This window comes from Lonchura striata, chromosome 18 (assembly GCF_046129695.1).
Source record: "Lonchura striata isolate bLonStr1 chromosome 18, bLonStr1.mat, whole genome shotgun sequence".
In the NCBI taxonomy this organism is placed as follows: Eukaryota; Metazoa; Chordata; class Aves; order Passeriformes; family Estrildidae; genus Lonchura; species Lonchura striata.
Window position 1 is genome coordinate 7,503,707 of NC_134620.1, and position 24,712 is coordinate 7,528,418.

Sequence of the window (24,712 nt, forward strand, 5' to 3'; positions counted from 1 at the left end):
TTCTCAGCTAGTTTTAATATTAAATGAGATCCAGATCCAAAAGGATCCCCCTGAAGTACATATCCATGACTTTCCATAGAAACAGAGGTCACAGCTTCAATGGTCAAGTTTCACTGGGGAAACTGTCGAGCTCCTCCACTCATTGCCAGGAATGCGCTGGGACCTCTGCGGCTCAGCCCTTCTTCAGGAGTGTCCCCCTGGCCGGGCTCTCGCTCCTCTCTCGTCTCTGCTAATGCTGCTCAGCAGTTTGGCTCGGACCAGGCCCCGCAGGGAAAATCTGGGGACATGCTACTTGTCTCTCAAGATGTCCAGCTGCTCTTGATACTCTGTGAAAAGCCTCTGGAAGCGGAGGTTCTGTCCAATAACAGGAAGAAGCTCTTTCAATAGTTCTCTCTTTCGTAAACCCTGCATAGAAACACAGAAGCATCCTCAGAATCTATTTGTTATCATTAACAAGTTCCATGGAGCTGTCTAAGATTCATGCCCTTTTTCCTGCCTAGAGAGAGCTGGGTATTTTATGTTCCCACTCTGCTTCCATGACTCCCAGAATAAAAACTGGCTTCACATTTACACACTGATGAAGCTGGAGCAGCCTCTGCAGTTCCAGACTCCAGGCTGTGTTCTGAGAGGGAAGACATCTTTGGCATGTTCCTGTTTCAAAGCTGCTGTCTCAACAATGTGGAGAGCTGAACATGCAACTCTCCTTCATCTGTGTGATACTCAAGACAGCACCACAGCTGACACTGGGGCAACAAGCATTTGCCTGTGGTTTCACATGGGATAAATCTCAGTGCCATGGGAGAAAGCCTGCTTATGTGATCAGAGCAGAATACGGAAAGGATAATACCCTGTAATTTTTATGGGAAACTCTTCCTTGTTCTTCATTTAACTATTATCAGGACTTACCATAACTGTTGATTCCCACTGACTTCCAGCTGAGTAATGGACTGGACCCAGTAAATCCTTGCATAATTCTCGCAAACGATATTCAAACCCTGGAGATAGTCAGAAATAAAATCACATTTGAGAGCATTTCACTACATATAACCACTCCACAATGTAGCAGACAACATTCAGGAAAGAATTACAAGTCTCTAGAATAAAATAAAGCCCAAAACATTAATTTCAGGAAAGTTATATTATTATTATTACAGCAATTCTTTGGAAATATAGGATGATTTTTAGAACTCTGAAGGCTTTTATTTAAGGTTCTCAAAACCAAACCCACTACAATAAGGATGATCTACAACAGGGAGAAAAACTGAAGTCTGAAGTAATTACTCCAGCTTGTTTTAAGAGCTGCCCCGATCTCAACCTCACTTTTCCCTCCCACACAAACATACCAGCTTTTTAAAAACCAAAACAGCTTTAATGAAACCACACACAGGTTCTGGGCCTCCTTTATTTACCCAAAAATCAGAGGGGGGAATTCCCTTGCAAGAAACAAAGTCTATTCAAGAGTAACTTGCCAATCAACATATAAGAGATCAAGTATTTAATGGATTAGAATTCAGTAGATGTTGGAATAATCATAAGAATAAAGGGTCAATAATAGGATGTGCAACTTTCAAAGTTCAGCAGCTCTAGAAAACTAGTGAAGCAGCAATATACATGTGGCAAAACACAGTTTTTGTGACATCCATCCATCCATGGCAGCAACATTTGGAGGTGCCAGAGGAACCCAGTGCATGCAGCAGAGGTTCTCCGTTACTGAAAGCTTTTAAAAGTACAACCATCTCTTTAACATAGGACCCAAGATTAATATTTTAATTTCAGCTGGGGAAGGACAGAGAGAAGCACACACAGTTCAATGAGCTCTCTTGTTAAATGAGGTAAGGGTCAAAAGGCAAGAATTAATGAGTTTGATTTTAATTCTGCTATCACCTATTAGGTGGCGTAATGGGAACCATTTCATTTCCCTCTGTGCAGAATGATTATGCAAGGTAAGGAGTAAGGCTGAATTAATACAAAGAGAACTACTAAATTATGAATGTAGACAGGCAGAGATACAACAGAGATCTTTAGAATCCAAAAAGTATTAAGTCAGTTGGTTAACCTTATTTAACATAATAGCATAAAGTGTATTCAAATAGAAAATAGACACAAGGAACCTTTCTTGTGTGTTTCTTTTCTCACAGAATTTAATACATGGAATTCACCAGTACAGGCAGTACTGGTGGCACCAGTTAAACTTTTAGAATGTAAAAAAAGAATAAAGTGCAAACAATACAAGCAAATTCTCATCAATTTTATGTGCTGGAGTACAAAGTGTCAGAGACTGAGCAACCTCTCCATCTCACATCAGGCAGCAATTGTCAGCTGGCTGAGGAGGCTTATGCATTTTACAAGGTGCTCCTGGTTTCCCTGAAACATCTGTAGCTGCTGCCAGACAATACCTAGGATGTGCCTGACAGACCACTGGGCTGTTTTACAATGTAGTTGCCATCACTGGAGTCTGCAGATGGCACTGCTTCCCCAGAGCACGGTCTGCCCCCAGCCACTGTGTCCAAACAGGATTCCTGAGGACTGAGCACTGCAGAAGGAAATGCAATTTCTTTTGGTTTTAAGCAAACCTGAGTCCAGAAGCCAAGTGCTAAAAGAAGGATGTTAAAGGCAATCATACATATACATGACATGAACAGAGCCCATCAGAGCTGCAGGGAAGCAGCACAGCCTGGCAAGTCTCACCTTCATTAACTAGGTACCGTGCATAGATAAGGAGCCAGTGGTGATATTCGTGACTGGATTGTAATATAAGTGCTGCTGCTATCTGGTTCTCCAGGTATGCAAGTGTTGTTTCTTGTTGCACTAAATGAGGCATGGAGAACAATCTTGCAGCTTGCCTTCCTGAACTGCAAAACCAAAAAGATTAACGTGCCATAAAATCAGATACAAGTTTAAGGAATATATCTTTTTGTAGCAGTAGCTATTCTGCACTTATCTTTCAGAGCCACACAAGACATAAAGCATTTAAAGGATTTCTTGCATACAAACATTGTCATAAGAATGCTAATTTGAAAAAAGTGACTAGTTATTAGAATTTTTTCAAAAAGGGAATTTTTCATTCTGTTATTGTCTCTCTCTCTCTCAAAAAGTATTGTTTGTTTATATTTCAAATGCTTTTCACAATGAACTCCCCTTCCCCTCACGAGAACAGCAATAAAATCATACAACACTACACAGTTTCTCTCTGGAAAAAAATTAAACTTAAATGTGAAGGCCAGAAATAGCAAAGAAATCTGCCTGGGAAAGCTAATTCAAATCCAAGGGATGATGGGCTATAAAGCTACCTACAGGAATCTGCTCTGGCTCACACAATTCCTTGGTGATATCTTCATATGTTAAAAATACTCACTAGATGACTAATATCTCAACTTTTTCAAACACTTCATTAAATAGATTCTTTGAGGCCAACTGAACTAACTCAAAAATTGTAGGCCTACTCCAGAAAGCTGGTAAACTAAAAGTTAAAATGCAAAACGTAAAAATGTAGTTTAGCTAGTAATGTATAACGGAATTATCCCATACCCTACCCATCCAATAAAGAGAAGCCTTAAAATGATTATATTTAGAGCATGCTTCCTGTCCCCCCAAAAAATCTCATAACATTATGATCCAGACTATAAACATGTAAAGGATTAAAAAACCACTGTATGAACGATTGATCATTTCAGAGCCACTAGCAGTTCAAGAAGTAACTCAGGGATCCAGGCATGGATCACAAATAAAGCCCATGACAAAACCCAGCCACGCTGACGACGCGACGGCGGCGCGTTCGTACTTGGATGTGCGTCCCTGTATCACAGCCAAGGGCCCAGAACACAGCATGGCTTCTTGAGAAGGCAAACTAGTCCTGAAGTCTGCACATTGTGCTAGAGAGTCCTGTTTGTCAGAAACAAGATTCCTGGAAAACAGCAAACAACCAAAAAACAAGTCTGAGAAGTGCAAACAGCAAGGTCAGCAGATCCAGCTCTGTTCTGCCTCAAAAGTGGATTTGTGTTTTCACAGATAATAAAAAAAATATCGATGAAGCGGCTCAGGAATTCCAGGGACCCCGATTTTTCCCACTACATGTCCAAATTGTGCTTGTGGTAGGTCTCTCCTACCCCCAAAGTTTAAAATATTAATTACATAATATAATTTACCATTAGTTTGGAAGGACATTAACTTTTTCCTTGCCATTTTACAATCCAATAAGAAGCCATGACCCAGAATGATGTGTGGAGTGAACACAGGTAATGACTTACTCATTGAGAACTTGATTTTACCTTATGTCAGATCTCCTCCTCCATCAGACATACACACATTGACAATCTTTTCTATAATTACAGTTATCCCTTCATATGGAGGGAGCTAACATTACAGCTGCCATTCCCACACCTAATTAAGGATATCATCTTCATTGGCTTGAGATGCCAGGAGAAAGAGTGGCTCAAACCAATGCTATATTCAGACTTCAGACAGCACAGAGGTAAAATGGTACAAATATTTAAAATAGCCTTTGCTGCTTTATCATGTTTAAATTTGTATGATGACTAAAGACGTTGCTCTTTTATATATTTCCCAAGCTGTGGTACAAGCTAAGAAATAGCAGCAAATTCAGAATTATGGCTGAGAGCCTGTCCCCTGCTCCTTACTCCCTTAATAAGCAAATAATATATTTTTCCTTTTCCAGAGGATTCACTTTGAGTAGTTGAATAACAACAATTATTCTAAGGAGGAATTAAAACAATAAGCCCTTTAATCCAGCAGGCTCATTATAGTAATTGCAACAATTACATTAGGATTACAACTTGTTTTTTTCTTCTTAGGAAGACAACAAAGAACCTGTTTTGGAAAGACCCTGTAAATAATTTACCCATGGAAATTTTTCATAGGAACTTATGCCTTTCCATGGGGAAAGCTCATCTGATCCCCAACAAGACCCTGAGACTCTTGTGTAGCTTTTCTTGTGTTTAGCAATGACTCTTCCATTACCCTGAGGTAGAATGATTTCTTCCCAGTAAATCAGAACACGTCAGTTCCTGTGAGCTGCAAAAGCAGGAAATAATCCATGACTTACCATGTAGAAAGAGAAGGATTAAAGCAGTATGCCTTCCCATCAGACATGCTCATGACAGGAATTCCATGCTGAGTCAGCAAGATCTGAGAGACCGTTGCATCACTTCCTGCAAGTCAAATCAGACCAAAGTGTTTCTTTTGGAGTCTTGCCTAAGACTCATAATGGTAAAAAATAGTATCTACCATTTTTCATCAATTATAGCAACTAACAGAAAAAGGTACAATGTTGTTCTCAAGCACTGATAGGAAGGTCAAGACACAAGCTAATGATGGCAAGCACCAGGCTCAGTGCAGTAGCATTAACATCAATTTTGCAAAATACATTATCAATCTTGATGCTGCAATTTATGCAGAAAATGGACTTAATCAGGAACATTCTCCTTACCTCAGGAAAATCTTTAGTGATTCTGCCACATCTTGTGTAACCCAAGAAGCCTTTAGCTTTCTTTTTCCCATTAAGTTAAAATTATAAACCCCAGCATATTTAGAAAAGTGTGCTCTCTAAGAGCACAATATAAATGGGATAGCTGGAGTCTCATTTCCCAGCATATTCCAAGACCCGGGCTTGTGTAAGTAACTTCTAATGATGACATTTGCAAACTGCTAATACAACTGCTTTCTAGCTAGCTTGGATTAGTACTGTATGGATTAAAGCTAAAACAGAAGCTAATGTACTCTAAGACACTGCTTTTCTGATGATTTGTGTCATGCCAGATATTGCAGTGATTGAAACAGAAGATTTTTAAGTAATGAATCAGAAAATAATCAGTTGCTGTTCATCACCGAGACCATAAACATGCAAATTATACAGAGAAATTGCTGTAATAGCAGATTTACATTAAGTACTTATTTTGTGATCTTCACAACAATGAATTTCTACATTCAAAAGCAAGGCAGACTATAAGCAGAATCTCACACAAGTTTGCTACTCACTGATATTGTCATCACTGTTATTTCAAGAACTTCCCTTTACTACACAATAATGAAGGGAAATTATTTGTTTAGGCTTTTTAGGTTGAATAAAATTTCAGCGTATTCATAAATGGCACTAAATAGTACAGGTGGGCTCAAAGGTTGGTAATTAAAGGACTTTTTTATTACCTGAAAATATTGTTTGCAAAGACTCATCTCTAACAATGGCTGTCTGCTTGTGAACATCCCTGAAAAAGACAAAAGGACAAGTCTGCAGTCAACAAACAACTGAAAACTCAAAAATATTTAATATTTTAATTTCTTCACTATTCATGACAAAGTCAAGGGTTGGGGAGCTTGTTGAGGATTTTTTTGTTTTGACAGTTTCTTCATCGCTTTGACAAAATTATTTTGGCAAACTCAAACCTCTTATGGCAAGACAGAAGTTAATAGCAGAGAACAACTTTTATGGCTCTTTATCAGGAAATCTCATTACAACAAAGCAAACAGTGAGGATCTAAATAACTCCTTTAGGAGATCTGACTTGCCTGAGACATTAGATTGAATTCAACAACTGCAAATGAGTTACCAGTGTTTTTATCTTGGCATCTTGATAATGGCTGGAGTACTTTAACTCCAAAACTCGTGTGATTCATTGGATAAGTGTGATGGAAGATGAAAGTATCCATACTTTTCTTTCCCACCCCCTCATTTCATTCCACATGCATCACAAGCATTTAAACTAGTGACTTCTAGCTGATTCTTTATCTTCATTCTAGAATGAAGTTCAATATTCTGGACTGTCAGAACAAAAACAGGATCTTGCTGAAAAAGAACCAGCTAACTCTGCATATTCAAAGTGGACTTGTGTTCAGACCTGATGTGGTTCAAGCTCCTGTCTCAACAGCAGTGCAGTGACACAGCTGAAGGTACCTATGAGCATGGCCTGAGGCAGCTGCTGCAGCCAAGGTGGCCCTTACCAAACAGAGAGCGTAGCAGCAGTGGTGAGAGCCATGATGCAGGAACCTGTGCAATGCAGGGTGGAAATGGGTGTATTCAATATTATAGGAGGAAGGAGGCGACGACCACAAGCTGAAAATACTGACAATGTTCGTTTCTCACAGGCCACAGTTACAATCTCACTGGGAGAAAAAAATAACAAATAAACAAGAAACATTTGTGTGTTGACAAATACAAGAAGCATAAAAATAGGCTGAATTCTTAAGCTATCATACAACTCAGATAAATTCCCTAAAAAATAACTATTGCAGCTTTAAGAGAAAATTTTTTGATACCAAGAGGAGAAGTCATAAACTAAACAGACCAAGGGACATAGCTGGAAATATCAGTAAAGCTTTTGGTTATACACAAGCTCTCCCTCAAGGCTGTACTTGTATTTAGCTTTAAAATCTGCTGCTTCTTTTTCAGACCTAGACAGGGCTTAGAAATACACTTTCAGTTGAAACTCTGAAGTTGGAACTAGGCAAAATTGAGAAAAATTAAGAGAAAAAATAGCAAAAGACTCAGGAAAATACTTTGACATAACCAAATATGCCACTTCAAACTTTTCATTCTTTAGTAGTTAGCACTTGAAAACCTGTCACTTAGAATTTAATCAACTTAAATGAAGAAATTTAAAGGAGAAATGTAGAAATACAGGAAAATAGTTGTAACTGGCTAATGCAAATTGTGATGTTTTAAGACTACATAGAGTTAATTCTTGAAGCAAAACCTAAGACTAAGAGTGGTGCACACTTTTACCCATAAATATTTATTACGAAAAGTAACTATAAACTGTACTTTTGTACACCTAAAAATGTCTTCTGGCCTTCAGGACCTCCTTCCTCCAAAAGATGCTCTCTTACCAGCTTCCTGCTGCAGCGAGGATTCGACTGGTGAGGACTGTCTCCCATTCCTTTCCCTCTCGATTACACTTTAACCTGCTCAGCTTTGAGCCCCCCACTGTGGTCATTTCATTCTCCACTTCAAGGTACATTGATGGATCTGAACTTATCTGAAATTCAAAAATTAAAATAATTTTTGGAAGAGGAAAAAAAACTACTCAAAAAAGCAGCAACTACTATTAGAACCAAAACAATGCGGTCTTTAAGTATGGCATTCTGTTTAATGTGGGTTCAAAATATACCATGGGACTTCAAAAGAAGCAGAACTCTGGAAATCAGCCTTGCCTAAAACACAAATAATTTCTTTGTATTTGAAGCACAAACACAAGGAAAGTCTGTGCTAGTCTGACTCTGCTTCCTAATTATGGGCACCAGATCAAGTCTGTATGTGCCCAGTCTCCCCACAGTCTTGCAATTGGAACCAGACTACCACAGCCTGAACACACCTAAAAACTGTTTCATAAATATCTAAAACATTACTATTTGCCAGACTGAAGATGCAGAGCACCTCCAGAGGTCTCTCAGAAGAGCCCTGGTTTTATTCCTCAGTGGTGTACTCCCAACACCACTGCAGCAGCCACTCCCCCCAGAGACTCTTATCTCCACCACACACTTTGGCTAACCAGGGGAGGGACTGATGAACCAGAAGTACTCACTCCTCTTTGGAGTTTAGCTGGCTCAGAAGTGCCCTATTTTCAGTTGATTTGCCATTATCTTTGCTCATAAAGGCATATTCTTAGAAGCTAAAGCATTACCATCTTGCTTGCTTCAACAAATACATGCATTCAAAGATTAACTCAAAGGATGTGACAACCTTAGGATATTTAAAAGAAAGCAGGATAATTTTTTTTGTTGTTTTTAAAGTTTTTTCCTTATAGTCCACTTACTTGCAAAGTAAATGATTTCTGTGGGATTGGGGTTGGCAGTTTAAGTGCTAATGCTGGTGCAGAGATGCAAGCAGCATCCTTCTCAGAGGCCAGTGTAGCTGGGGACTGGAAAAAAAATTGCAGAAATAGTTACATTTCTTTATTTAAAAAAGTGAAAATCAAACATATTCTACCAAATAGACTGTTTGAAAATGAATTTTCTTAAAATTCCAAATAATGTCAATTGCAAATATTAGTCTTGTTCCAATTAGTTGTATGAATACAAGTTTTTTAATATAGCTTCTAAGAATCAAAGAAAAACAAAAAAAAACTTGAAGTGGTATCTTTTTTTTTTTTTTTTTGAAAACGCCCCTATTTTCAGCTGCAACTAATTCATGAAAATTCTGGTGTATTACATTGAAAATCTAAGCTCTAGATACTGAAAACACAGCTATCTATATGCCTGAAAATGATGGAAACTCAAATGCAACTACTTTAGGGTCCTGAGGAAATTTATAGCCATTTAAATCACCATATCTAAGTCACTTTCTTGTTCTTGACCGCTCTACATCATACACCACCAAAAACTGTTGGCATTTCATTTTATTCTATATACAGTCTTTGGCAGGCTAGCATTACTTAGCATGCTGGGACCTTTAATAAGTAGCTACATATCTATATAAAAGATAAACACATTTGCCACACCATGGGCACCTGCTTTTTCTAAGCTTAAATTTTAAAACTAGTAAATTTAAAGGCATGGAAGAGGAATGGCTAAAAATTCTGAGGGACTGATACTCCTTGTGTTTCCCTGAGTTGATGGAACAAGTCAACACAGGACTGACTTTATTAAATGAACTTTGAAAGCCACAATGAATTTTATATATTTCACCTGAACAGTTAAAGTTACTGGTACAAGTCTGGAGTCTTTCCGGGGCCTTCCTTTTTTCTTCTTTTCCACTGTTTCTCCCTCAAGTTCCAGTTTCCGTTTGGGTACACTGAGTGGTTTAACAGCTGGAATCTTCTCCTCACTGTCACTGCTGCTCTCCAGAATATCCTTGGGCTTATTGTCTTTAATTAAATTCTGATCCTTCAGTCTGCAAAAAAAAAGTCTGTAAAAAAAAAGCTGATTCCAAAAGTTGCCATATATCATACACATTGCCTTCCTGCAGATAAGATGATTAGATTTCTTAGCCCTCTTTGAGGATATTTCAAAGCACATAAAGGCAGGAGGAGGAAGCTGAAGAAGTATGACAAGCCCTTTCCAGAAGTACAGTGTACAATATAGATGTAAACCAATCAGACATATTCTCCCCTTTAAAAAAAATTAATCAAACCAGCAGTTAGCCATGGGATAAAGCTGGAAATAGCAACTTTATTTTAGCATTCAGGTCCAATTACCATCAGCTCTTTCACTGAGCTGATACAAATAATTCAGCACTCTAAGAAGAGTAGTTCATCTTTTCCCCTTCAGTGGACATTAGACTTTCTGCTTATTCATGTAGAACTTCAGTCATTCTGTTGTCTGCTCCCAGAAGTTGTTCTGGTCAGTTCTGACTACTGCAAAATGTGTATCTGCAACCCACACATGATTTCATTTCTCCAGCTTCCATTCCAGGAAACATAACTATGGAGTTGGGAGAGACCTTAAAGACCATCTGATTTCAATCCCATGCCAGGAGCAGGGACACCTTCCACCAGACCAGGCTGCTCCAAGCCCCATCCCACCTGGCCTTGAAGACTTCCAGGGATGAGACATCAACATTTTCTCTGGGCAACCTGTTCCAGCGTCTATCACCCTTACAGTAAGGGATTTTTTACTAATCCAAACCTGCCCTCTTTCAGTCTGAAGCCATTCTCCCATGTCCTGTCACTACACGCCCCTGTGAAAAGTCCCTCTCCAGTTCTTTTGCAGCCCCTTTAGGCCCTGGAAGGCTGCAATGAGGTCACCCTGGAGCCTTCTTTTCCCCAGGCTGTACAGCCCCAGCTCTCTCAGCCTCTCTTCCCAACAGAGGTGCTCCAGCCCTCTCATTACCTTTGTGGCCTCCTCTGGACTTGCTCCAACAGGTCCATGTCTCTATATAACTAAATCTAATATAACCAATACAAAGTACAATCCCTGTGAACTCTCTATTATACCCTAAAATAGGTCATTTAATCACACTCTTCCCCTTGCCTCCAATAGCTGGTTATTAACTCACACTGTTTTGCCACTTATTCCTTAACTACTTGGCTTCAGAGAAAATACCTTGCATAGTCCAAACCCTTTTTCTCTGTCATCTGAATTATGCCAAACAATACACTTTAATCCATATTTCAATGACACATTAGAAGCAATTATGAGAGTAATTTAATAAATCTTGCTTCTGCATCACATGGTTAAGCTCTTTATCATAAATATTGATGCATAAAAACAGGTTTTGCTGATAGTAACTGGGGAACTAAATGCTTTTTTGTCAAGATTGTTTTTTTTAATCATTTGTTTTGGTGAAACAGGAATATTTATGCCATAACACTATGTCACAAAATGTTTTCTTTTTTTTTTTTTTTTTTAATCACATGGATCCAGAGCCAAAACCCTTTAACATCAGAGAATCTTCTTTGCATGCCTTCAAGGCATAAAGCTGAAATATAACTGCAGCTATGATGATGGAGAGGTCATCTGCTGACATGTATGGCAATTCATCTTGAAGTAAATCTCTCTTGTACAGAGATGCAGGCTGGCTATTTTTGGCTGGTTTTGTCTTCTAAGGAGTCCAGCTGCGCTCAGTGACACTGGCATGTGCACACACAGCCTCTTACAACAATAGTTTTAACCTGGAATATCTTGGAGAATCTATATGATACCAAAATGTCAGGGACAGATGTACAAAGGATAACAGCAGCACAGAATTTACCCTATTTGTAGCTGCCCCCTTCCTTCTAATAGTGGAAGAAACCCAAGACAACTTCTAGAGTGTCAGCAGTGTGACATCTACACCACAGAGAATTAGTGCTTCAGCTCTAATTACCTGCCTCCCTCCCCAGGCTGTGTCTTACCTGTCCACAACAGTCTGATTTGTGTTTGATACAACAGCAGTCCCTGAGGTGGCTTTGGATCGTTCTGTGAATCGGGAATCAAATGCTTTCATGGGCTCAATCTTGGATGGAGTTGTCAACACAGAGGAAGATGATGCAGAAGGAGCAGCTGAGGCAGAGGTAGCATTTACACTGTCAAGAAAAGAGACAGCAAAATAAGGACTGAAAAATTTAGTACTGGTAAGCTGTATTGCAACTAGCATTCATGATAGTGGCTAGAAAACCTTTCACTCAAATAGATAATCAATTATAATATTCTTTTTCCACTCTTTCATGCATCAGTGTTTTACAGGCTTTGCTTACTCTCAAAAGCTGTCTACAGGTACACCTCAGAGCTTCATGTGGCCACATATCTGGATTAAAAGATCCTAATTAATTTACTGTGTATTTTAAATTCAGGAAGGAAATTATACTTTCAGCTGGTACACACTTTTTAACATGATCACAGGGGTGTCTGCTTTTACCCCTTGTTCAGGTTACAATACTCTATTTCACTGTTTATCAATCAAACAATTTAGGATGAAACAATTAATGCCGGGTTTAGATTCTGTTGCTGAAAAATCCAACCTGATTATTAGGCCTTTCCAAGCATAACTCTAGGGCAAAGGAATGTGTTTTCCCCACACTAAAGCATTCCAGGGATCTATTATTTCAATAGTTGTTTAGAGATTTTTCAATTCATTCAGAGAATTAATTCAGAGAATGAATGACTCTAAAATAACTGATGCTTGTACAAAAAAGCTGCTAGAAGTACAATTTACAAATAAAAGGATACTTAATAGCTTAATCTGTCAATCATTTCTCATAGTCCATTTTTTCATCTGTGGCCAATTTCAACCAAATTTGATGGAGAAGTAGAGGTTTCAATGACACTATGCTGCTACAAATGCTATAAAAACACACTGAGAAGTCAGTTCAGTGCTACGACTGAGGGAAAAACAAGTAAAATCCAGTTGTTCTGTAATTAATTTGAAAGACACACTGGCCCATCAGCACGTGGGCAGTGACAAGTCAATGTCACTGTGCTCTGATGGGGTTGCTATACAGGAAAGAAGGATCACCATTTCTGAAGAGAGGACACAGGTCAGAATTTGATGTAAAATAGGTTTCATTACTTACACTACTGAAACACCTTCTACTATTTACTAATAGCAACCCACTGACCCATAAGCAAGTAATTTTGTTAAAGCATTAGCAATCAGCTGTGTGCTTCATTGCACTGAAGTTCACTGCCAGAACTATGCATATGGATTTATTCATTCCCAATTTATCAATATTTAAAGTAACCAAACACTAATAAAATCTCGATGTTTTCAGGAAGGTTAGATTCTTGGGGTTTTTCAGCAAGGAAACCACTTTACTAATTTCTTCATTATAAAACTATAAACAAGAATTAAAAACTAAACAGACTTATGTGAGTGAAAAACAAAACAGCAAATACTGACCCATCTTTATTGGCTGCATCATCTGTTGGTTTTATACTGGCTGCTGTTGGCTCTACAGAAGGCTTTGAAGTATTAAGGGAATTTGCTGCGTTAGAATCTAGTGACATGAGCTGCTGGTTACTTTGAGAAGACATCATTGAGCCAGACAGAGTTCCAGATATTGGGATGCTATTGAAAAATGCTGTAGAAAAATCCCTAAACAAAAAGACAAGTAACAAATACATTTCTCAAAACCACTTTAAAGATAATTCAAAAATAATAATTTAAGTTAAAATATTTATTCTATTCTTCCTTTTTCCACATGTGGATACTCATATACAACCTAAAAAAAAACCCATTACCTTTTCAGAGTAATCTCTCATGTCCAAAGGATATTAAAGCTGGTACTAATATAGATATGAATCAACAATACATTATAGCATTGATCATCTATAACAGTAAATAATGAGAATTAGCCCAATCTATTAGAAGTGAGATCTTATGGACAAAGAACACTGGTTGAAACTGTACTTCATAAAAAGACATATTTATTTCCAGTAAGTGATTTATGATGCCCTAAGACAGAATGGCAAGCTTGGAACAGGAAAAAACCAAAAAAAAAAAAGATAAGAAGGTAAAGAAGGATTTTATAGATTACATCCAAACATACCCAGTGTCCAGTTGAGCTATGCAGAGAGGTGTGATTCTTCTCCTACCATCTGCTGTTCTCGTTTCAACTTGTTTTTTTAAGAGATTCTGTTGGGAAACACATTTTATCTTCATTTCTGATAAATGGGAAATGCTATTTTAATTTTTTTTCCAACGTGACAAAAACAGATATATTAAAAGAGGTGCCTCAATTAAAAATCTGGTAGCAAATACATTACCGTAAACACAAATTTCCAATTTTCAATCTACCCATCTGTAGAAAAGGCATTTGTGGAGAATGTAATCTGCTCTCCACTTTAGAATCAAGTCTAAAATATTATGCATATCAAATATTTAATTAAAAGTTGTGTTCTATGTTTATGACAATTAAATAATGCTTTCAACCTCTGTAATTGAGAAACTGAAACACAGTTCAACAGCTTCTCTGTCATTAGTTACTCGTGACCTCTTTTCTGCACACCAAGAATTTTGTACCCATCACAGAAATATCCACAAGCCTGCTTCCACATAGCCTTATTTCTGCTTAAAATATGTAATTTTTCAACAGGTCCCAGTAAATGACCTGTTAAGTTGATCTGCTGGGCCGTACACAGGCTGAAAGGCCATTCAACACAAATAAGGGCATAGAAACTGGTTCTTTCCTAAGAGTTTGGTATTTAGTGACTCAGTATTTGACAGTGCCCAAGAGCACCTACCTTTCTGATGTCCTCCAGACTCTCCCCATTAACCATGCTTGCCACTTTGGGAGCTGTGGCATTGCCAGAGCCTTCCCGAATTGAGGCGTTCTTCTGATCCCCCTGCTGCTGCTGTCTCTGCTGGTACTTGAGCATCTCTGGATTCTCAATAATGGTGGTGGACAACTGAGCTTCAGTCATGATAGCCAGGCTTTTGCCATAGGTGGACTGGTGAATGTTGCTCTGGGGACATAAAAGATTTGAGTGACCATAACATCACTGATTATAATACATGGGAATCACACAAATCTAATAGAATCCATAAAATGCCCCCTGTAGCATTTATACACCAGATTTCTTTCTTTGTGTTTTCAACTAACACTAAATTAATATGTAAAATAAATGAAATTCAAAGCTCTAGTTGCTAATAGCAATGAGAGGCAAAACAGCCAAGAGCAATCAGTTTAAAAAGACTTACACATAAGCAAGTGAAAGAGTAATTTTATAGTGCTTTGAAGCACTCACTTCTTGTTTCCTTGGCCAAATAATTATTTCAGATGTATAATGATGTGTAAGCAAATGGATGTTTTCCAAATGCTGTCTTTCCAAAACAGAAACTAATACTGCACATTCAATTCTTGACTACTGCTTTTTAATGATTTGAAAAGCAGACAAGAGCAACACATTTTCTATAATATGAAAATCAGTTACTACATACTTCTATAAACAGGTCAGTATTTTATTGAATCAATACATCCCTGAAATATGATCAAAGGTTTTCTGAGTCTTTACTGTACCTTTTCCTCCTCGCTGAGTGGATCCCCAAGTTCATCCTGGGAAAAGTCCAAAAATGCCACTGATCCATCCATGGAACACACCAGGATACCAAGTCCATTAAGGGTCCTGAGGGAGATAAAGGTCCAACTTTGTTTTTAATCTCTTTCATTCATGCACAGATGATGGAATGTTCAATAAAATCTGATGGATTGTTCAATAAAAAATTCAGCTTAAGATTTATTATCAGAGCAATAACTCATGGAACAAAGAAGTGGGACAGTGAAGAGACAGGATGACAGGCAGCAGAGTCCCTGTGCCAATGCTCCTTTGCAGACCACACAAGGATGGTGGCACTGGGACAAGACACCTGCCCATGGCATGAGCAGCACCATGAAAACTTTCCTGAAGGGGTAAACCCGAGTAGTGTTCACAATGAACAATGAGTGGAAATTATAAATGCATTTTCTTCAATAGATGAGCAAAATTTTTGTGCTAATGGAAGTGGGTGAAGAAATGGGCCCTCAGCTGACAAACAGGACAAAAATCTTGGTACTTGGCAAGAACACAGGTTTGACTTTTTTACTGTTCAATTATTTGGGTATTTAAGCAAACTGCACATGTGGGGATACATAGTAACCCTCTTCTGGAGGTCAGGTTTTCTTAGCAAAAAGAGAGAGGAGAAATTATCTATCTTATCAGAATTATAATCTTGCATATGTAGTCTATTATGGCACATTTGAAAAAATACCTGAATTTTGACATCTACCCCAGACACTTTTAAGTACAGAGCTCACAGAGATGGTGACACTGTGGCTTACAGAAGGGAAGAGAAAAGGAAACCTGGCACAACTCTGAAGTCCTAACCAAGTTATTAAAAATCCATTACAAGTACCACAGCTCAGGGCATTTGGAAATCCCTATCTTTGTGGCAGCTGGTGCCCTGACAGCATCACATCCAGAGAAATCAACCTCAGCACCATGAAACAAGGTACACCAACAGTACTCCAAGTTAGTAAAATCATGTTGAAAGTTTTCTGTTTGCTTAGCAGAGAAAATGGCTGAGCTCCTATTGACCTCTGGATCAAGCAATTGTTTTGTGAAAACAATCACCCACAGATATTATGTTGATGGATCCAAGTCTAAAATTCTAAAACAGAAATCATATAGACATAACAATATAATAGTACCACGCTTCTCAGAATTTACTCAGTCTGTTTTCAGAATGGAGCACATTACTGGGAACACTCCATATTACTGACATTTTACCCATCCGTTTCAATTTGTAAACAGGATATAAAATATCATGCTGCCTGATGATCCTTTGTCTCTCAAATACTCACAAAACCATTTCCTCAGAAACTGCAAAATGTTAACCAGCTATTACTCCCAATAACTTCATGCCATGAAAAATGTGCAAATTGCAGATGGAGAAATAAAAAACACTACAGGAAAACTAAACTATTCAAAGCTATTGCACTCTAACAATAGCAGCACTTCTCATTAAATATTCCACTTTCTGGCTTTCTAGCCTTAATCTGTTAATGAAAGAAAAATGTTTTGGTTTTCAAAGCTTTTTATTGCGGCTCACTGAGCTTCATGGCAAAATCCACATGTCACATAGAGACCAAGAAGTTACACAGTTTTAAGCTTTAAAATCCACAGCATAAACCCACCAAGAGGTTGTTGTAATTATTAAGGGAGAATTTCAGAAGTGAGCAAGTGATAGAATTAAGACAAACTATGTCAGAGAATCACAACAAGTAGAAACTCAATCCACAGCTATTTTACTGTGTCATGTTCTAAATACATTACTATTTGTTCAGCTAATAATCTCAAGTGACCATTTGCTAGCTGCTCTTATTACTACCAAAGATGCTGCAGCAGAAACAAAACCTTCAGTAACCAATTACTTGTATCCCAACAACCAAAATCTGTACTGTTTTAAGGCATTTCCAGCTAATAAGTACACCTAAAGTTGATAACAATGGTTTGGCTTCTATAACAAACAGCAGAAATCAACTTACCAGGAGATGTCCATGATTGACTTGTCAAATAGCTCATGTATGACAACTAAAGGTCGCTTCAGACACGTTAGCTTAAGAAAACAAGAGAGAACATTCAGAAATTCTACACTACCACAGATAGCACCACATTAACACTCTCCCAGAGCCTCACAATATGCACCAAACAAGGTCTGGCCAGGTAACAGCTGCATGCCTGGTGGTGTAGCTGAAGCACCATGTCACCTGTTCCACTGTTGGGACAGAAAACCTCTGGAGAAGAACAGCTGACATTCAATTCTCCTTTCTGAAACACAGACTGAATTTTTAAATCAACCTTGCCTTTACACCACAGTCACAAAACACTCTCTGCCACTCCAAAAGCAATTCCACAGATGCAAAAGACAGCTTCTATTCTAAGCTGTCCTGAGATAAGGATGCTGCAAACTGCCAGCACAAGACGACAGAAAACAATTAGGTTTCCATGTCCTCACTCAGACTACTTGTCTGAGAAAGTGAAACCCATCAAGAGCAAAGGGAATTTGACTCACAATTACTCTTCAAAAGGATTCCTCTGCACTCAGGAACCAGCTTAATAATAAAGAACTGAATATGAAAACTCCAATAACCTGCTCTAAATTAGACATTCTAATCTCTTTAATGTCAAACCAATGGACTTAATATCTCTAAGTGTATAGTACAGCTGAAATGAACTAGAGGTTGATATGGCCAAGGAAATTTTATGCTCACAGGTTCACAATGCACTGTCATCTTCAGTAGTTGTTTATGCTTCCATAGCTCTGTGCTCTTTATATGTTTATTAAGCTACTCAGAGCAAAGACAACCTATAACTGCATTCTGTACTACCTTCTGTAACCTCAACAGCCACTCCAAATGAAATCGCCATAATATAAATAGAAAGTAAAATATACTGAGTGATACTTTGACATGGGTATGCACTGGTAGCCATTACCAGAAACAGATTTAGTTATGCATCCAGAGATTGATGGATAAATCACACTGGAAGCTATAAATAGTAGATTGCAGTTAGCAATTGGTGTGTTTGGCACAAGTTCTCATCACAAAGCTTTACAAATCAGTTAAATTGATCCCCTGTATTTTCCAGTTGCATTTTAAAATGTGAAAATAGCTACTCTTCTCTTAGCCAGAACACAAATTTTAGTGTAGATTTTAAAGTAAAACCCAAACTAGATTTCAAAATCTTGAAAGAATATTTAAAAAGCTAATTCACTTTCACATCCCTTTCCTTTACAAAAACAGAAGACAAATAAAAGGAAGAAAATAAGGTTGCATTCATTAACTGAGGCAAAATGTTTTATCCACTAAGAGGTACACTCTGCTACTGGCTTCTAACTGCTCTTGCCTCTACAGAAATGAACTAACACCAATCCACCTTCTTACCACCCAGCTAAACCTTTAACAACAAGACAAAAAAAAAAAAACCCTAAACATGAAGCTAAATATAAGACCTAATGCTGAAGATGTAACCTTTGTCTAAACCCCCAAGTTATCCAATGACCACGTTAGTTCAAAGGCAGCAAAGAAGACACTTACCCAGACAGAAAGAGATCGATCTTTGCTACCAACAGCACAACAGCAGTAGGGACAACTTGACTTGGTGGAGCTCCCATTCTTTTGTTTCTTTTTGAAGATTTTTGGATTGAATTTCTGAACAAATGAGATTCCCAAATTTTATCACAGTAATTACATTTCAGCAGAAGATCTGCTTTCTAAGTAAATTTTCCACTTAAGAGTGAAAGAACATTTCATAGAAGTCCTGAACCAGACTCTATAAGAGAACTGACAAAAGCTGCAGAGGCTTTCTTAAGGGGTTTTCTGAATGCCTTCACAGGAAAGACAAACAATATTAATTTTACTAGGGATCAGAAACCCACTAGAAACCTAGATAATTTTAATCAAGTCACTGAACAGCCAACAAAGCTGATGTTTGACATTCCTAACATGCTCCTGTGTTCCCCTTTGTCTCATTCATCTACACCCAGTTCTCTTATCACAACAGCCACCTTATTGCTTCCAACATGTGAAGCTGACATTTTTAAATCACCATCATGCATTTGCTTTACTAATGTTGACATCCATCTTCACCTCTTGTCCCATTTACACGTAAAATTATCAAAAAGCAACAGGTTTTAACTTCAGGGATAAATTATTACTATCACTCACTCACCACTACTGTAACTGCCTTCCGGTGCCCTACAAAATCCATGTTGGTTTTCCATCCATCCCTCTCAATGATCTGAGCAGTGGGTCCAGAATTATTCATAGCATGAGCAGAAACAAGATAGTGACCATCAGGCGACCAGCTAAGGCGCAACACATGAGTTGTCCCTCCACACTGACCAAAAAAAAAAACATACCAGAGCTTTAAAAGTGTTTGGCAAACAAAGGGGTTGTAAGACAAACTTTTCAGATTTAGGGACTATGATTACAAAGTATCCTGAGAATATAAAGGAATGACCTCACACACAATTCTCAGCATTTGGCCATGTTTACACAGGTGATGTAGTGTAACTTAAGAAACCCTATCAAAAAGCGGGGGGAAAGGAACTCAGAGAACTTTTCTAAAGGAAAGACAAATATTACATCTTTTTGGATACTGTTTCCTCAGTAGTTATCACCGTCCTAGTTAGTAACAGGGCTGCAACACAACAACCACTACTGATGAGACTTCAGCTTGCCACATCAGCTCCCACCTGAGTTGAAGCAGACAAGGTCTATTACAAAGAGCAACTGCACTAATCACAATACCCTCAGGTCAATGCAGAACACTCCACTCACCAAGTACCATCTTCTGTCCCCAGGAACTTGATCTTTTCATCAGAGTCATCACCTAACAGCCCTAAGATGCCAGACCAAAGACCCTCCTAAGTACTTATTTCTGATAGTGGCCAACAGAAGGTGCATAGGGAAGAATGTCAGACTATTGTGATCAGTGTGCAAACACTTCCCCAGAATAACCACTAAATTTTCAGAAGTTTACTTAATTGTTTATATAACTCATGTAAACTTTTCATATCCACAATAACAAATGACAATAAGAGTCTCTAGTCAATCATAATTTTATGAGAAAGTAATTCTTTTTTATCCCTCTTTTGTAGCTGATATTTGAGAGCTTTATTTGATGCAGCACTGTTTAATTCATGCTTGTGCAGAATCAGAGTTATTCTTCCAGTTTTCATTCATTCTAAGGGAATTCACTTTGAGCAGTCACACATTCTGAAGTACCTCATCAAAGGGTTTTGTGATGCTGGTTTCCAGCTGCCAGTCCATGGTCCGCCACACCTTTAAACTTCGATCATCAGCCTGAGAGGCAATGTATTTTCCAACAGGATCCCAGGTCAGCCCTTTCACCAAGCCAGAATGCCCCTTCAAAGTGGCAAGAATTTCTGTGCACACAGAAAGTGAGAATAGAGAGTAGTTACCCTATGTCCTTCAGGGCAGAGTGCTGAGAAAATTTACAACATCTTTTTGGAACAGCATATTAAGTATAACCTCCTTTAGTATAGAAACAACATATCAACCAAATTGAAACCTGTACTTAAGAAAAAACTGATATAAAAGAAGTGGTAAGGAGAATTCCAGCTGGAATAACAGGTGCAAAACTTTTTAGAAGACAGGTCAGAGCAGTAGAGTCTCAGCGCTTCAGAGTAGCACTCTGAAGCTGTGGAAAGCAGCACCTGAACTGGAATTTCAGTTAAACATTCACCCTTTCCTCCACACCCAAAGATTATCACAACTAATCCAGTTTTGTGCAGCAAGTGTGAATCAAGTCAACAGACTCAACAGACACACAAGGCTGGCAGACCTGGTAACCTACTTTCAGTCACACTCTCGCTTATCAGCCTGTGGGAGGAAAGGCTGAGAGGGTGCACAGTCAGCTTCAAAGTCTAAAAACTCTGGTATCAGTATTGGATGCCAGCTTAAAATAAATGGCATGTAAACATGTAAACACAAGCAATCATGACTTTCTGTAAAATTAGCAGCACAACCTGAATGCAGCTGCTGTCTGCAGCAGTGTGGAATCCCCTGCTCACTGCCATCCAAACCTGGAAAAGGGACTGACCTGCCAGACTGCAGATGTGTCACCCCAGAAGACAGACAACCCAATCCTTCCTCGAGATTTGAAGAGTCAGTGAAATACACCCAAGGAGGGAAGACTTAGTCACAAAGCTTTACATGCTGGCACATCTTTAGAGCTCTCACCTGGGAATTTGACAGCATTCCAGATGACAACAGTGTTATCAACACTACAGGATGCCAGCCAGGCATCATGTGGAGACCATGCTACATCCATCACATCTGTTTGGGAAAAGGAAGTTTCCATTTAAGAGATTGATGGTAATCAGAAAATCAGATATTTTTCTTCTTAAAAAACATTTATATTCTTTGGTTTGCAAAAACATAGTCTGTTGCCAATCAGATTATTCACTGCTAGTGTGAACATTTAATTAAAAGACACAGTTTAGCTTCCTTTATTCAGATTCACTTTTAAGCTAGAAAATAACAAAATGTAAGTTTCTTAGCTGTTAATTTTTCTCCTACATACCATACTTGCCAGAATTTACTTGTATGAAAATTGTATTTCATTTTAAAATATTCTTTTTCATTTTCATTGTTGCTCTTAAAATTAATTACTGACTTGCCACAAAATATGTATATTTCAAACAAGAAAATATGATGCTGAAAAACATTTTTTTTCCAAATACATGCAAATTATGTTCATTCAACACCTTGAAACTTACCCCCTGAATGGCTTCTGAGAATCGACACACACCTCCACTGCTCAACATTAGTAAGTTTGCTACTAGAACCAAACACAGTGCTAGGTCCAATGTACCTAATTAAAATAGAAACAGTTATAAGAGGAACCAACACAAACTCTTCATTTTTTTAAAAGAAAATCAGCTGCACAGTACACTTGTATTTCATAGTCGGTTATTCCTAAGATACAGAAGGGGGAAAAAAAAGCATTTTTGTAGAAAGAGTAATTCCAATTATTAAAAAATTAGCTTCAATAAAATGTAGAATTTCTATAGATAGCATAAAATGGTAACATTAAAGTGACTCTTCAAGTCTCACCAGGAAGTTTTCTTCAAGGACAGAAGAAAATGTCTCAGCTCCTCCAGAGGAGAGAGACTCCCCAGGCAGACACCCTGCAGCCCAAAGGACAGCAGGCCACATCTCCAACACCACTGCCGTGTCCCAGCTCTTTCCACACCAGGTGGAGCACTGAGCTTAGCAAAGGGCAGCACAGGGAGGAAGCACTAAGATGTCACAGAGTAACCTCCTTGAAATGCAATACAGAGCTGAAGGAAGAACCATGCTTACGCAGCTCGCTTCCACACCATAATCAGCTTGTCGTCTCCCCCCGAAGCCAAGTACACGCCGTTGTTTGACCATCGCACACAGTTCACACAAGCTGAAACGGAGAAAGGAAAGTTTGCAAGATGAAATTTGTGAATAAGTGGTTTTGGACTGCAGACAGGATTTATATTACAAATAAGCAAAACTTGTCAGGAGACATATAGGATTTAAGGGGGCTTTTCCCACTCAAAGCAGTTACTCTGTCTGCTTTAGATAAATGAATTGGTACTTATCTTTCAGTAGCAGTTGAGGAATTTCTTACTTTAAAAACTCTATTCCTTATCTAAAAAAGCTTCACCAAAAAAGACTTGAAGGAAGAAAGATGATTATTCCCCTAATGAAGGAAACTTATTCTGGTAAATAAAGAGGGATTAAGAGGGCAAAGAAGGAAAGGAATATTTTGAAGAAAAGAAGGGACAACTTGTCAAGTGACCCTACTAATTCCAAATGCAATGATTTATAATGTAATAAATTTAATAATTTGTAACTATAACCAATATACTTCATATGACGTATCTTTTACATTTACTTCTGTCCTTTCCTTCAGAGCTCTACAGTTTCTCAGAATGTTCATTGTCAAATACTTTAATGGCCACAGCTGATAAAAGCTTATAGGGAGGAGATTTCCAAAGGTATCTGTAGTCCTCTGCATGTTTCCTCACATTTTAACAGCATTTTTCTGCTGAATATCTTGAAAAGTATACAGCCAAAGTATGAGACCACTCTGCTGTATTTTATTAATTCTTCACCACTGGACAGGCATTATTTTTGTAATTACAGACATATAAGTCTTAAGCTTTGGCAAATTACCAATAGTCAGCAATGAAGAAACCCAACCAACCAACTTTGTTACCTAAGTGATTGTCCATCTGACAAAGCATCTTGGGGATATTTTCATTCTTTTCATCTTCCTCTTTCAGGACAGGAGCCATATTCCAGATCACAACTTTACCAGAATCCTGACCTGTAAGACACCAAAAAGCTCCCTCTTCTAAATACATCCAAAAAATCTTTTCAAATCAATCTCAGTTCCAGAACAGATGTGAAAATGTAGGCATTACTGCAGTGGGGACTTTGGAGATATCTGGATACAGAAGTTGCTTTGATATAATTAGACCTATTCAGAAGTGCTTTATTTTTCTTGAAGCTATTAAAGATAAATTTATACAACTTTGTACAAAAGTCATACTGTACATAACTTATACCAACTATAAGGACAACTATTTGTAATAAAATTGTATTTTAAAAGAGAAAAGATACATATTTCAAATACTAAATTACAATTATTGTAGCCAACATAAAATTATTCACTATTGTGAACCAAGTAATATTTTTGTATATATTTCTTAAACTATTCTATTTATATAATTGGATTTTTCTGTTCCAATAGCTCTACTATTTAGCAACTGAAAAAGCTCAACTGCACATCCAGTTCCTCTTCAAATTAAAAGGAAATTTGGCCCACATGGTCACAACTCAATCACTGATAGCAGCTACTATCTCAATGACATCTAAGGGGATGAGGACATGAGAACATGTAACCCTGTCTTCTGCAGGGGCAGCAGCACTTCCCAATACATTTTCATAGCTTACATAATTATCTGCTTCTTAGAGATAAAAGTGATGTCTTTTTAAAAGGGTCAAACCAATTCAAGTGCTCTGAAGGCACAAGATTATTATTATTATTATTACCCAAAACTCTGCCTTTTACCATTTTACCAGTACACAGACTTACCTTGTCCTCCTGTTGCAAACTTGGTCCCATCTGGGTGAATGTCCACTGAAAATATTGGCTTTCCTGGAATTAGAGAACAAACAGCAACATACTGAATTGCTTTACACTCAAGGGAATGCAGTAACACCAGAAATACCATAACTCTTCTGCTGGCAAGTGACTTTCTTCTAAAGTCTCGAATTGTAAGAATTACAGCTGACTACAAG

The 24,712-nt window shown here is 38.1% G+C and overlaps 1 protein-coding gene across 2 annotated transcripts in view; it reads right to left on the reverse strand.

Moving 5' to 3' along the window:
- The window catches only part of HIRA (histone cell cycle regulator), a 31,511-nt gene continuing 6,799 nt past the window's right edge, over window positions 1–24,712 (reverse strand). The window contains exons 2-25 of one of the 2 annotated variants that reach the window (XM_021549859.3): window positions 24,507–24,569; window positions 23,625–23,735; window positions 22,736–22,826; window positions 22,150–22,244; window positions 21,611–21,706; window positions 20,633–20,793; window positions 19,575–19,742; window positions 18,941–19,054; window positions 17,390–17,460; window positions 15,386–15,491; window positions 14,610–14,831; window positions 13,916–14,001; window positions 13,267–13,461; window positions 11,783–11,953; window positions 9,636–9,840; window positions 8,765–8,869; window positions 7,839–7,987; window positions 6,954–7,115; window positions 6,163–6,221; window positions 5,063–5,168; window positions 3,782–3,904; window positions 2,689–2,852; window positions 907–995; window positions 1–405 (exon numbers count right to left, since the gene is read on the reverse strand). In XM_021549859.3, coding sequence (XP_021405534.2) covers window positions 289–405; window positions 907–995; window positions 2,689–2,852; window positions 3,782–3,904; window positions 5,063–5,168; window positions 6,163–6,221; window positions 6,954–7,115; window positions 7,839–7,987; window positions 8,765–8,869; window positions 9,636–9,840; window positions 11,783–11,953; window positions 13,267–13,461; window positions 13,916–14,001; window positions 14,610–14,831; window positions 15,386–15,491; window positions 17,390–17,460; window positions 18,941–19,054; window positions 19,575–19,742; window positions 20,633–20,793; window positions 21,611–21,706; window positions 22,150–22,244; window positions 22,736–22,826; window positions 23,625–23,735; window positions 24,507–24,569 — 3,029 coding nt within the window. In that variant the 3' untranslated portion in view covers window positions 1–288. Of the gene's footprint in view, window positions 406–906; window positions 996–2,688; window positions 2,853–3,781; window positions 3,905–5,062; window positions 5,169–6,162; window positions 6,222–6,953; window positions 7,116–7,838; window positions 7,988–8,764; window positions 8,870–9,635; window positions 9,856–11,782; window positions 11,954–13,266; window positions 13,462–13,915; window positions 14,002–14,609; window positions 14,832–15,385; window positions 15,492–17,389; window positions 17,461–18,940; window positions 19,055–19,574; window positions 19,743–20,632; window positions 20,794–21,610; window positions 21,707–22,149; window positions 22,245–22,735; window positions 22,827–23,624; window positions 23,736–24,506; window positions 24,570–24,712 lie in introns of both variants that reach the window. The other variant, XM_021549858.3, reaches the window with a different exon arrangement.